Source organism: Pinus tabuliformis, chromosome 6 (genome assembly GCF_031772625.1).
Source record: "Pinus tabuliformis cultivar Carrire ecotype Pingquan chromosome 6, CPIR1, whole genome shotgun sequence".
In the NCBI taxonomy this organism is placed as follows: Eukaryota; Viridiplantae; Streptophyta; class Pinopsida; order Pinales; family Pinaceae; genus Pinus; species Pinus tabuliformis.
In genome coordinates, this window is record NC_142292.1 from 933039243 (window position 1) to 933054111 (window position 14869).

General features: G+C 38.1%; 1 protein-coding gene across 2 annotated transcripts in view; it reads right to left on the reverse strand.

Moving 5' to 3' along the window:
* Positions 1-14869, reverse strand: part of LOC149261990 (Major facilitator superfamily protein) — a 399155-nt gene that overhangs the window by 96839 nt on the left and 287447 nt on the right. For both annotated transcript variants that reach the window (XM_089423184.1, XM_089423175.1), the window contains one exon: positions 9540-9637. In XM_089423184.1, coding sequence (XP_089279310.1) covers positions 9540-9637 — 98 coding nt within the window. The remainder of the gene's footprint in view (positions 1-9539; positions 9638-14869) is intronic.

A 14869-nucleotide genomic window follows, 5' to 3' on the forward strand; every position in this document is an offset into this window, starting at 1 on the left:
AGACTGGGTTTACAACATAACATGATCAGGCTAATGATGATAGTCGAATGGCACAGACACGTCGATCAAGCGTTATCCCTTTTGCGAAAAAAAGGGGTGTACTATTATGGGTAGTTGACACGTAGTGGTCAACATCTAGCTCTACTTGGGGACACGTTGCTACATTGTAGGAATGTGAGAATACAGAATCTGCATCTGCGCAACACACAACAAAACATAAGTAGCGTCCATCCAAAAATCATCATATAACATTAAGCATAGGAAAGATATAAGCTCTTCATTTATTAACTATCTAGTAACATGAAAAGTAAATCTAATCCTAAAATAGAAATGAAAATGCTGAAAAAACAAGGAGTAGGGTTAGAAATACAGAGGATGCCCCATGGCATCAGATGTGTTCAATATAGTGTATACTGAGCATTTGCCTGCTTTCAGGCAAATCTGTTGGTTGCTTCTCGGATGTGCCATGTCCAATTCTGCATACGATAGGACTTTTTCCTATCCAAAAATCAAGTTGCTCGCGGCCATCTGATGCATCAAATCTTCTTCTCGTTCTCTTTCTTTTGCGTTTTTTCTTTGTGGCAGGCTGTATCACTGATGACGTGGAACTTTCTGCTTCAAAGCTCTCAGATGAAGTATGTAAGATATGCGTGACATGTCTTTCTTCATTCTGCATCTGCCTTGTCAAGGATGATGGATCAATCTCACAGGTGCCATGAGTTATAACTTGATCTTCTATGACTGGTGGATTAACCATGTGAGCATCAACCTGATTATTAGTTTCCCTTTTATCCAGGTCACCTTCAATTAGCCACTTTTCAATGGAACAAAGGACCTCATAATAAGATGGAGCTTGTTGCAGCAGATAAAGAGGCTTTTGATCTATTGTCGTTCCCTGGTTTCTTTCATCCTCCAACCGCTCTTGAAATTTCTGAACCTGTATTTTAATGGCATCCATCTGACTAGAGTCTTCAACCTTCATAGCACTGATTTCCCTGGCATGGTCTTCTTCCATGGTCAGTAACTTATTCTGAAGACATATTTCATTGGCTTCCATATCTTTTATTACTTTGTCGTCCTTTGCCTTTATGGTCATCCAGCAATGTTGCATAAAGTTTATCTCTTTCTTATGATTTTCTTGCATGGTAGGCAACTGATTATTATGATCGAATGTCATGATAGTCATTTCTTCATCCATAGTTAATAACTTGTTTTGTATATAATTAATTTCCCTATCATGATTAGCTTTCATGGTCTCAATTTCCTTAGCATGCTGACTTTGCATGTCGGTTACGTGATCAGAGTGTTTAATTTTCATGATTTCCATCTCCTTATCACGTTTTTCCAGGTGGGTGCATAAACTTCTCATATCATTGGCGTAATTAGTTTGATTAATCTCCATATTTTTTACTAGCCGCATTAGTTCTTCTATGATTTGCTTCTGATTTTCTCTTTCATTGTCGACACTGATTTTACAATTTGTCCCTGCTTTTCCACTATCATGGATTTGATCTGCAATGGTACAGGTGGATGGCACATTCTGATATGAAGAATTGTCTTGACAATTCTGATTTATTCCTACCTACTTGTTCTGTTAATTAACAAGTTATTTACCATGTAAATATTGGAAATAAATACAAGTACATGCTCAACACATTACAGATCATCAACTGAAGGAAATAGAAACAAGCACACAACTGACACCGTTGTTTTTGGACTAATGTCCCCAAAAAAACCCAATGCAGGAAAACCGGTGCAGCGATCTGAGGGTTTGATTTATTAAGCAGTTTCAGAATACAATCTGGGTGCCAAATCTAGCTCACCCAATAGGGAAAAATCTTAGCAGTAGTACCTCTTTACTCGGAAGTAGATATTCCAGTTGAAACCCCAGATAAACACTCCGGCAGCTCCATAGCTCTAATCTGCCCCATGAAACCCCAGCATCAGCCTCTAGGGACTGTGTCAGCTTTGTTTGGCCCAGCGTTAGCCCAACGTCACTCTGGCTTGGCCTGTGTCAGCCTCTGGAGGCACTGCGTCAATCCTCTGGCCCTCTGCGTCACTCATGCTGGCCCTCTGAGGCACTGCGCAGCTCCTGGCTTCCGCTACGTGGGCCCTGGCTAGCTCTGCGTGAACCCTTGGCTAGTTTTGCGTCCCTCTCTCCGGCTATTGCGTTGATCCTCCTGGTGCTATCTCTACCTCTTTGCTTCTGTATTCACTGCACCTTAGCGCCAACTCAAATCACTCTCTCATCTTTTTCAGCAAACCCAGCCCCAAAAAGTCGAAATCTTGATTTCTTGGTGTGTTCTCCAAGTGACCCTCAAGCCTCCTCTTATACTTTTCTCGTTGACAAATCAACGGCCGAGATTAAGTCCCTATTCAACGGCTAAGATTAGATCTGGCTTGATCCATGACTTTTAGACCATTCTAACACAGTTTTATATTAATTCACATTAATATTTTATTTTCCCTAAGTTTAGACTTAGGGACTCCATTAAAAATATTAATTATTTTAATATTTCCCAAACTGTTTAGAATCTGCCCAAACCCTTTCTGGGTATTGGAGATCTCATGTGCCTTAGCCTTTCCACCAATTTTCATGGCTAGAACACATCCGATGCTACCACAAATCAACACTACAATGTTGGCGAGACCAATGATTTATAGACATCTTCATTATTGTCTCTCAAGGTTCATACCCACCTAGGTGTTCACTGAGTATGACCTTCTGGGACTATTCTTATCTTTGGATCCCAGCCCTCAAAGAATATTGGTCCTCTTGCCTACTCTTTTCTTGGATGCCCTATGCATCCTCAAAGAATATCGGATGCCAGATGATTACCCAACCCTCCATTCTTTCTTCTCAGGTAAAGACAAGAATGATGTGTCTATCATGTGTTTGCATTTCCATTCATGGCCTTCATCTAGACTTGCGGTTGTTAATCCTGGTCTAGTGCATGACACATGAAATAGAAAAACACAATTGTCACTCCTTTGTAATCAAGGGTGATTTAATTCAAACTCCCTCTTGATCAGGGACTTGTCAGAGCTCCCTCTTAGCTAGGGACTCTTCTATATATCAACAACTTCTTCTTCGTGGGTCCTTCAGCTGCTTGATCAACTTCTCTCCTTGATGTCATGAAATTTAGTTGAGCTTCTTCCTTGTAGGGCATTAGCCATCCATCACTTTCCTTCTTGGTTCGTTATGTCATTCCTTTCTTCATGGAAAGTGGCCTTCTTGATACATATCTGGAACCTTCGTCATATGGCTACTTCTTCCTCATCATGTTTCTTTCAGGAATTTCCATCCACCACATGAATGCTAGTTGTACTTGTACTTACAACTCTTGTGCCAGTAGCTCTTTCGAGATGGCTCTTCATCATGACATTTTCCTATAGCTATCAACATCCTGCATACATGTTGACACATCTCCCAAAGATATCCATTGTTAAAGGTCTTAATCTTTTTTAGACTTTCATCAGAGTGTTCATATCTTTCCAGGAGATTTCCTAGTCAAATCTTTTAGTCTTTTAGATGTTGATCACCTTCATCATATCTCACGATCTCTTCCTTCCTCACACATTCCATTTCCAAGGGCTTTCAATCAGAGTTTCTTAGTCAACTACCTCATACTTCATATGAGGACATATTATGTTGATTCCATCTAAAAAACGAAATACACATCAGGCACCCATGAAAACGCTAGAAATAGACAGTTTTTGAGCCCTTTTATTAAATATTCAAGAGCAAATACAATGATATATAGAATGGTGCACCTGGGCTTGTCTCTAAGGACAAGCGTGACAAAACCCAGGTGAGCAAATGCTGATCTAAATGCTGCCCAACTGCTGCACCAAAATTGATCTGTGTTGTCCAGAAACTGCGTTGTTTGCTGGAATCAAAGGGCTGGAATCACTACTTCTCATGCTCATAAAATTATAAGATTTCAACTCCCGGATCCTCAGCCAAAACCGAGAAAGGGTTTTGCCTAGTTCAGACTTATGAAATTCAACCCCCTTGGAGCCCAACCTCTATTGAAACTGCAAAACTCGGCCTACCTGAGTGAAGTTGGGAAACCTCCCAAAAACTATCCCAAATCACTGGGATGAGCCCTCCTATGAATCTCCTTACTTCCCAACTGTGATTCCTGGCTATGGTTGTTTCCCTCAAGTCCCACGTGTTGCCCAGACTGGCCCTTTGCATTGTCCCCCAACACTGGAATTCGAACTGCATGTTTGTTGCACTCTCTTGCTCCAAAACTCCTCCTGAGTGCTGAACCAATGATGTTCTTCGAATATCCAAGTTTCTTTGGCTAATAGTTGGCCCAATGAAGCTCTCCCCTCAACTGCGTGTTCTCTATTTGTTGGCCCAGGAATACGCACTTCTGGATGATGGCTGAATGGGCTGGCTATAAAGACCTCCTGGTGCTCCTCAAGATGCTATGAAACTGCCTTCCTAGGGTGGCACTCGCAGTCCCCCGAAGGTAAGGTTGAATCTCCTACTTGAGAGATTCGTGGCTGAACAACCAGTTGACTCGACTAAGCAACTCAAGCAAACAGTCAAGTCGATTTCGATATACAAGAGTGAATGAATGACCAAGTGAGGAGTTGTTCCTCCTCATGACTTCATGGGCCTCCCTTTGCCTCACGTGGACCCCTCCAACAGCAATACAAATTCCCTCCAAGGCAATTCGAATTGCCTAGTGCACTTTCCCATGTGGGTGACCCCCACCTTCCGCTAGCAAAATAATTTGGTTGTGTTTCTCCTAAGTCCCTCAATCAAAACTGCTTGGGTCCTTTTCCTTGGCAAAATTGTACAAAATTGTGTACAGACAAAGCCTGTTACAAATTCTTTTGGGAAGGAACATGATAGTCCTACTAAAGCCATTTCTGCCAAACTCAAATCTCGAAAAATAAGCAAGGATCTCCTCCCTTTCCTTCTTGGATGCTTGATATACAACTCTCACTCCCCCCTAGAATGCGCAAATATGCCTGCTACTACCTACTGCTACTAGAAATCATGAATTTCCCTTACCAGCTGGATCTGGAAACCCTCTGATAAATTCCTCTGTGTTTTTTTCTCTTCCTTGCCCAGCGCTAATTATGCTACTGCAAAACTGTTGCAGAATCATTGTGCCCAGATGCTCAATGAGCTCATTGATTTGCTCACCAACAATGATTCCTCGCAACACCACTACCTGTTGGAATTGCTACTGGGCTATTCGAACTTTTCCTGCACCTACAACTAGAAATCAAATTTTTGCCCAACAATTTGAACTCCCTGGTTGGCCTTTGCGCAGATCTGGAAGAAATTTGCTCAAATCTCTGTCTAAACTGCAAAATTCTCTCCCCTTTGCTACTAATCTCTTGATTTGACGAAAATTGCTCTGGTACCATGTGAAAATTCCTTGAAATGCATCAGCTAGAATTTATTCTTCTAACTAATTAAATATGCAATTTCTTTTGTTACGACAAAATAACAAACAAATCACACTTCAATTTCTTCGCCATAAAAATACTACAGAAATAAAAATTGGAACTGAGAAAATAATGCACACACAAAATAAAAATGACATTGTTTTTTTTTGTACAAATGTCCCTGGAAAAACCCAATGTGGGAAAACCAATGCAACAGATGATGGTTTTATTATTATTCTTCAGCAGCAAAATTCTGAGTGTAATATCTAGATGCCAAACTGGCAATCCTCTCCGAATAAATCACTAGCAAAATTATTATAGGAATTTTTCCCTTCACAAGCAATCCTGGCCTAATCTAGCTCCACAATTAACTCCAAACTGCCTCTACATCAACCTCTGCACAAGCTGAAAATCACACTGTCTGGAATAGTTGTAATCTACCACTGCTAACTGTCTTTGTCGCTGAGAAAGATTCGTTGGACCTCTGGGAGAATTTTCTTGCCACTTAGCTACTGAATTGATCTCTCCTTCGGCTGAATCGAACTGCCTCCTTGAGGCTCTGCATAGGCCTCTACGCAGCCCTTTGTGGAATAACTCGACCTCCTCTGGCTCACTCTCTTGGCACTGGAAACCTCCACCTGAATCCCTGCTTCTACTGTTGCATCCCTTCTAGCTCGAACTTCTCTCCCTTGCTCGATCTCTGCAGCTGGGCAGCTTGATCTACCAAGGAATTCGCTCTACTGGTGTGTGTATATCCAACCCATCGTCCTGCTCTTATGATCTCTCGTTGGTGAACCAATGGCCATGATTAGATCCCCATCAATGGCTAAGATCATCTCAAACTCAAGTTGTGTGAGTTTCTAGAGCATTCTCACTTTATTCAATTAATTCCCTTTAATTAATCGATTTCCTTATGTTAGACTTAGGCACTTTTTTAATTATTGATCAATTAATTTAATTGAGTTGTCTCTGGGTGTTTTCTCCCAAAAAAATTTCTGGGTTCCAGAGATCTTGTGTTTCTTAGCCTCTCTGACCAAAGTCGAGACTAGAACACCTATCCAATGCTACAAAATCTAACATAAAAAAGAGTTATGAAAAGAACAACAAGAATTGAAGGATAAAATCAATAAATTAATAAAAAATGATGAGAAAATTGGCAGGTTAATAGAGGAGTCTTCGAAACGATGGCAAACCCTATTACAAATGAGAAATAATAACAAAGATGAAACATCAAGGAAACTTAATGATCATGACAACAGAATTGACCAACTAATCAAAAGGGTAGATTCGTTACTTGCACAACTTTTAGCCCATCAAACACCACCACCAAATCCAAATTTGTCTAGCTCTAGTTAACGGAGATATCAAGATAACATGGATTTGTAGAAATAAAATCAAAATTGATATACCTAACAACAATGGACTAGATAAATAAACAGCGATCATGTGTGTTAATGGAAGGGATTTTCGCTATGAACCCACTTGCTAACAAACAACAAAAAATATCAATAGCTTCCCTATAATCAGAGGGTGATGCTTATGATTGATTCAGCTGGTGGTCAAAGAAAACAAGTGGTTTATCTATTACTTGGAAAATGTTCACAGAAGGTCTTCAAAACGATAGCAAACCCTATTACAAATGAGAAATAATGACAAAGATGAAACATCAAGGATACTTAATGATCATGACAAAAGAACTGACCAACTAATCAAAAGGGTAGATTCGTTACTTGCACAACTTTTAGCCCATCAAAGACTACCGCCAAGTCCAAATTTGTTTAGCTCTAGTTTACCAGAGATATCAAGATAACATGGATTTGTAGAATAAAATGAAAATTGATATACCTAAATACAATGGACTAGACAAATAAACAGCGATCATGTGTGTTAATAAAATGGAAGGGATTTTCGCTATGAACCCACTTGCTAACAAACAACAAAAAATATCAATAGCTTCCCTATAATCAGAGGGTGATGCTTATGATTGATTCAGCTGGTGGTCAAAGAAAACAAGTGGTTTATATATTTCTTGGCAAATGTTCACAGAAGATCTTCTAAAAATATTTCATCGCAATAAAAATTTGACACCTTTACTAGGTTCACTCATTTACAGCAAACAGGAATAGTTAATGAATATACCCATGAATGGAAAGTCCTAGTTACAAAATTCCCAAACCTTACAAAAGATCGAATTCTAAAATTGTATATTTCAGGACTAAAACCCATTATTCGCAACAAGCTAAGACTATCAAGACCTAAGAAATTGGCTAAAGCGAGAAGCACAGAAAAGATAATTGAAATGAAATTCAATACTCAACATCAGGTAGCTTTGGGATTTTTAAAGAAGACAACCAATTACAGTGAAAAAGTGATTACAACACTACTAAAAATCACCACTCAGAGAAGGCAAAATGGAAGGAAAACAATTGCCAAGTGTAGAAAAAATTGGACCCCAGTGCATAGATCTGAAGAGATGTCATTACGCTGCTACAGAATAGCAGATATGAAGCAAATAGAAGTACAAAAAACTAGATAATGAAATCACCATAGAATACAAATCAGAATCTGACTATAATGAAACATCACAAAAAGCATCACTAGCTTCAATCTTATGTGCCCAACAAAATAGAAACTAAGAAAATGAACTTCAAAGAGAAAATATTACTCCAAAAGACCAAATACAACAACAAACTGCAAAATACATTCCACTGCATCTGAGAAAGGATAAAATCCAATGTCCAAGAAAAGAAGAAAGCAAACCTACAGTTCCATTGGCAACCATAATAGGGAAACTGCAAGCTAAGTCCCTGAAGCTTAAGGGAGTCATAAAAGATAGGATCGTAGATCCTGGAAGTACTCATAATTGTATAGACAATGTTGTTGCTAAACAATTTAACGTGTTCGTATACCCCACCAAGGACCTCACCATAATGGTTACTAATGGACAAAAGGTCAAAGAAGTAGGAAGATGTCATAAAGTCTCCATTCAAATACAAGAACTGGAATTGCAAACAAGATTGTACACTCTATCACTCGAGGAGGTGGACATGGTACTAGGTACAAAATTTTTGATGCAGTTAGGAAATTGTACCACCAACTTTGAAGAACAATTTATAGAATTTAATTGAGAAAGCTGACACTAACTTATATGGTGTTGAAAATTCCACTCAAAAAAATAAATTACAATTAATGATAAAGGGGCAAGAAACACAATCAAACATACAACAACAAAATCAAGGAAAATATATCCCCAGGAACCATAAATCTTTTATGTTAAACAATCAAGTCAAAAGACTTTAGACTATGACACAAACAATACAGAGGAACCACACGCAAAGCAAGGACAAAGTCAAACCCCTAAAAACAAATAAGCTTTATTCCACCACAAAAACGTACTCAACTAGAGAGATTCCTATTTGCTATGCTTTGAGGATAGCATTATCCTTAAGAGGGTGGCAATATTATAAAGTTATAAACATAATAACAACATAATTAATTTAAACAAAGATCAAAGTACCTTTTCACCCATTGACCATTCAATGCTTATAAGTAGACCATCATGAGGCTTATTGTAACATCATCATTCTTATTCATTCTATCAATCAATATATTTTATTTCCAGAAATATCCTGTAATCTAGTAATAAACAGGAACTGTTCACTACGCTCTGGTCATGAGGTGAATAGGTAGATGCCCTTTGACCTTTCAGTAAAATTAATTATATTATTATTAATTGTATTTTTATTATTACTATGTTTATAATATAATTAGAAGCAATATGCACAGTTGTTGTCCCCCACCTCATTGACATACTTTACATATCATTTTTAAGCTTCATTGAAACTACCATAGGCGAATAGTATTTAGTGCTCAGTGTTCACAGCTCCTTTTGGATGTTGAAATTGAAGACTATTTTAGTTTCCAAAAACTATTTCATTAGTTTCATGCTGTCATTGTTCTCCCAGCATGACTTTAAAATGTATCACTCCCACTATTCCCCCAGCATGACTGTGACATGTACCAAACCAAGAAGACTGGAAGCAACACAAGGAAAATGTGTTCCATGCAGTGACTGCAATTTCATGGATCTTATAGTAAAGATCAGAGCATTCATATGAAATTACCTAGTACATTGGTCAAATAGACTTTATCAAGCAACAGTATCTTCAAATCGTTCAGTAACACATTTAACTGTTCACGAACTGTCTCTAATCTTCCCCACCTGCACAATAATTTGGATAATAAAGATTAGTATTCAATGCGCAAAACCTGAATGATGAACCAGATGATCACTTACTTTAGATCAAGTTACAAGTATTAAAATAAAAAAATAAAAAACGATAAAAGACAAAAGATATTTTTTTCCTCAAAATCTCATTCTGTCAAAGTATCAAAGTTAAAACAAAATTTAAAATGACATGAATGGCGATTTTTTCACCTGAATATTGGTTCTATTTCAGCTATTACGAACTTATAATAATGAAGCAAAACAACAAAATTATGTGACCTGAAAATTGTCATAATTTTCAAACGAGTTAATATTGTTTTGTATCCAAGTTGTGCTGTTGACTAATGGCATGTGATGTGTAGGACTCCTTTAGAGGATTGGGCATTATTACAATACTAGTTAACCTGTATGGTCTGTGTGCTTCAACATTTTTTGAATTCCCTAATTCAACTAAAATAGAATTAAAAACAAGGCAGGTGACTAAATTAAAAGCATGAAAAACCCACCAGAATATAGTTTTTTCAGTAAATGGCCCTTCGTTAAAAGAGTGGGTTCCACCTTCACCCTAGATGTGACGTTCAAAGACTTGCACCTAGCCTCATTCACAAGATACATCTCACCCATGGACCACCAAGGCCATCAGCAATTCCACCTAGTCTCAGATGTGGTATGAATCTATGACTCATGTCGGCCACATTGATGCAGAATCATCACTTTGGGAGATTTGAACATACATCTCAGCTAAGTCCTATTAGCACTCAAACTAGCAGGGGATCCCTGAAGGGCAAATGCTAGGCCAAGGGCAACAAATGCAGACTTATCCCATGTCCCCATTTTTGTTCTTCTTCATAGTACAGCCAGGGAGGATTTCCAGGGCACGAGATGGTCAGCTTAGTGGAGCAAGTTTATGTCATCAAGAGTCCCGATGGAGCTTTGAGTTTTTATGGGGTTTGATGACATTTGCTTGGCATATTCCATCATCAACATAGTTTGCCTTTTGTTCTGTTTCATTCCGACAACTTTCAAAAATCAGCGTTATTATTGGGCATAACTTAATTAATTATGCTCGAGGTGGCATTCCGGGGATATGAATTGATGGAACACCTCAGTGTAATAGCTCGTTGGCACCCGAACGAGAAGATTTACAGGATGGGATGCTGAGAAGAGACTTCCAATGGCCGAAGAGAGTATGGTGGGAAATTTGCCATTTTCTTTAGTTAAAAATTGACTTTAATTAGTCATTTAATTAAGGAAAAATAATCAATTGGAGAAAAAGGGCCAAAAGTTACTTAAGTGAAATAAAATAAAATTAAAAGGTAACTTGATAAAGTCAATGGAGGAGCTTCTAGAATAATAATAAAATAAGATGTTTCTAGAGGCTTGGAGATCTATCCATGAGATCTATAAAAGAGGAGGAGAAGGTCATTTGGAGACATCTTGGAGTTGAGTTTTCTTTCTTGTGGAGAGGTTTGAGAACGTGGTTCTCTAATTCAGCAGTAGCCCCAAGACGGAAACCCTCGAGTGATTCAGTGAGAGTGGGTGAGCACCCATCTCTTCCCTTGGTGGATCCATTCAGTGTTCACAAGTTGCAGTTTATTGTCTTTCAGTTTGTTTTGGAGGCCGATTGCGGCAGTATTGTAGATCTATTTGAGGCCAACTCTATCTCAACTATCTTAGCTATATGGTTGTATTAGCCAATGTCACATGGTTCAGGTTCGAGTTCGGGTTCGAGTTCGGGTTCGGCAATGATAAGGTTCAGTTGAGTTCGAATTTTTTGATGAGGTTCAGATGAGGTTCACCATTAGGTCGTGTATATATATATATATATATATATATATATATATATATAGAGAGAGAGAGAGAGAGAGATATAGAATTAAAGGATAAAATAGTAAGAAATCAACATCAGTAAACATCAAAAATGTTATCACGGACATGGAAACTACAAGGATAAATTACAAGCTTGAGTTGTGACATGAGGTTATAAATTTTGATCTATGAACTTGGTCGATGGATATGAGGTTTGATGAGGTTCGCCGAACCTCAAAAAAAATTTAAGGTTCGCCAAAGTTCGAACCTCTAGGTTAAAGTTCGACGAACCTTGTGGCATAGGTATCAGCATGTAAAACCCCAGTTTATCTAATATATTAAAGCTGAGAATCTTCTTGTTCATTGTGTTATGGATTACAGTGCTCTATTTGTTTAAGTTTTACATGGCAATCTTCTGTTAAATGCACGATGGTTTTATGTTAAGTGTCTGTTCCAAATTTTCTTCATTTGGGACATTACAGTGGTATCAGAGATTTGATTTTGGCTCAATCGTGGGTTATCTTGGAAGGCCAAGTTTGAGGGTTTATTATTTTTGCGTGTGTTATTGAATCAGCAAATGACTGCATGTCAGACAAAATGCTCGACAAATTGTCGTTCCATGAACAAATTGTATGATAATTATTGATTATTCGACAAATTTGAGATGTCAAAAGGTGGAGATAAAAATTAATTTTATTTTACTGAAATGCCCCAATGTTTAAGGCTTCAAGTCGAATTTGGTGACCGCAATCTACTAAGAGCCTAAATATTATAAAGTCTATAAAAATCTTATTCAAAGTGGTCGAATATGATTTTTTATAAAACATGGCACATTACTATCTCAAAGTGGACCAAACGTTACATTTGGTGAAGTTGAATGTGTTGAAGGGAACCCTGTGAGATGCATGGAATTCAAGGTGATTTTTTTTTGTTGCAAGGGAGTTGTTGTCGCGCAGATTGACACGACAACGCTCAGACCGGGGCTGTCACTCTGATCCCCGATCCCTCCGTTTAAGCCTGTCTCCCGCGGCTAAGGGGGGTAGACCCTGTGAGGTGATGAGACCAACTGTCGACCAGTTGGTTGGGAGACACGAGATATGATGATAAAAGGGCTCGATGGATTTTGATAAATTGCAGACCAGTGCCTTGTGGAGTTAATGTTTAAATGATTACTTTTTAAATGATATAGAAACATGGACCATGAACAGCAACCATCTATCATCAGCGAAAACACAATGCTCTTTAGAATGACCAAAACGATATCCAGCAACAGAAAATTTTAAAAGATAAATGCCTTAAAATACCACGAGAATTATAAACCGTTAACCAGATATCAATTTCGCATCTCGACCTGAAAATTTAGATCTCAGAAAGATATGACAATTCGCGAGAATAACTTGATCTAAAATTTTCCAAATTTTTTTTTTTTTTTATTTTTTTTTTTATTTTTTTTTTTTTATTTTTTTTTTTTTTTTTTACTATAAAATAAAAAAAAAATCTAAGAAATCTAAAAGTTAAACCAAAGATAAAAAAAAAAAAAACTAAATAATTTTTTTTTTTTTTTTTTTTTTATTAAATCTAAATCTAAAGTATATACATATAACCTAAGTCTAAAATAAAAAAAGGAAACAAAATTGAAAAATCTAATAAATAAATATCATTTATTGATTTTTTTATAACAAAAATTTAAAACTATGCTAAAATCTAAATAAAAAGAAACTTAAACTAAAAATCTAAATACGTTAAAACTTAAAACTAACACAAATTCTATAAAACGAAGCTATGCAATTTTAAATCTAAACCTAAAGCTAAAACATAAAAAAAAAATAGTCTAAATAAAAGTCAACATACGTGAAACGAAAGTTAAGACTACGAAGGACTGAGATGCATCACGAAAAATCGCAGAATGTAACTGGAAACCCTAGCCGCAAATATAACCATGTAAACAGTCGAAAACAGCGATCAAAATGACGGAAACGCTTCAGCGAAAATTCGAATGAGGGCACAGCTGACAGCGGCGGATAGGAAAATGAATATACCTGGAACTTACCTGAGCGTTTGCTGGCTGGACAGAGACGCAAATCGTTTTAACAATTACCTGCGTTATATGACCACGAGATTGCCCCTGCTGCCGGCGTGATGAAGGGAACTGGGCTACGTGACAACGAGCCGGCTGAAAACTTCGACGGCGGACAGAGAAAGCTCCGAATCACCCACGCCTGCGGTTTTATTTCTCTGATAATTCCTTTCAGCCCGAGTTGCAGGTAGAGAAGGGCGGCAACAGTGGATCGATTGCAAAAGGAAAACTTCGCAGACGTGACCAGAGGCAACACGAAACGCTGCGTGCCAGCCCACGGGAAAATGCCTTAGCCGTAATGCCAATTTGCTCAGCAGTTTGCTCCGTTGACAAAGAATGGAAAGACACGAAGTGGAAATGCAGGTGAAGAAGGGCATATTTGTGCTGACAAAGCCACGAATTTAGACGTAGTTCCAGGAAACTTCAACGGCAGGGCTAATGGACCAATGACAATCGAGTAGAATTATGCAGTTGCTGATCAAACTTTGAAAGGGTTTGCGTTGGGGGCGTATGGGAGCAAAAGAAAACATAGAGATCAGCGTATGGCTGCTTGGATAGGTAGGACCGCTTATGTGGCTGCAGAATAGAATGATAGTGTCTGAAATCCAGCAGCTTGACCACGAAATTGTCAATCTTTCTTGCTCCGAAAACCCTGAAGAAATTCTCAGAACCCTGTACCTGCAGTTTAAGAAAAAATGAAACCCTAATAAAAAACTGTAAAAAATTTGAAACCCTAGATCAGCTAATTAATGTACAGATTTTGGCCCCTACACAGCCAGATTTAGCAATAAGAGCAGAAATATTTTTCAATATATCAGAAATTTCAGATTGTCACTGTGAAAAAACTTCAGAAATTCTCTCATGCAGATCAGAAAGATAAAACCGAATGATAAACCCAGGATCAAATCCACTGGGCTCAGCAGAAAATGCTTGCGGGAGTTGGCTGGTTCAGCCGAGAACTTCCCCGAACGCCCACAAATTCCTTCAGAAAATGTTATTCTGCACAGCTCAAAACAATCGTCAATAAAGAGGGCAAAATGCTGCTAGATCTCAAACAGTAATGGAGATACCTGCCATTACTCCTGAAACCCTAGCAGCACCCAAACCCTAGCAAGTGAGCAAGATACCTGTACCCACAATACTCTAGAAAAGCTATTATTAACAGCTGAAAATAACATATGCAGAAAATTAAAACAATCTCACAGCATTTCAAGAGAGTAACACCAGCAAGATATGGACCCCAAAGTCTTCTTTATTAACCAGAAACAGATTTACAAGAGAGCTTCTTCCGTCTTAGACTCACAGATCGAATGATCTGAAAATGACTCCTAGCACCCTAT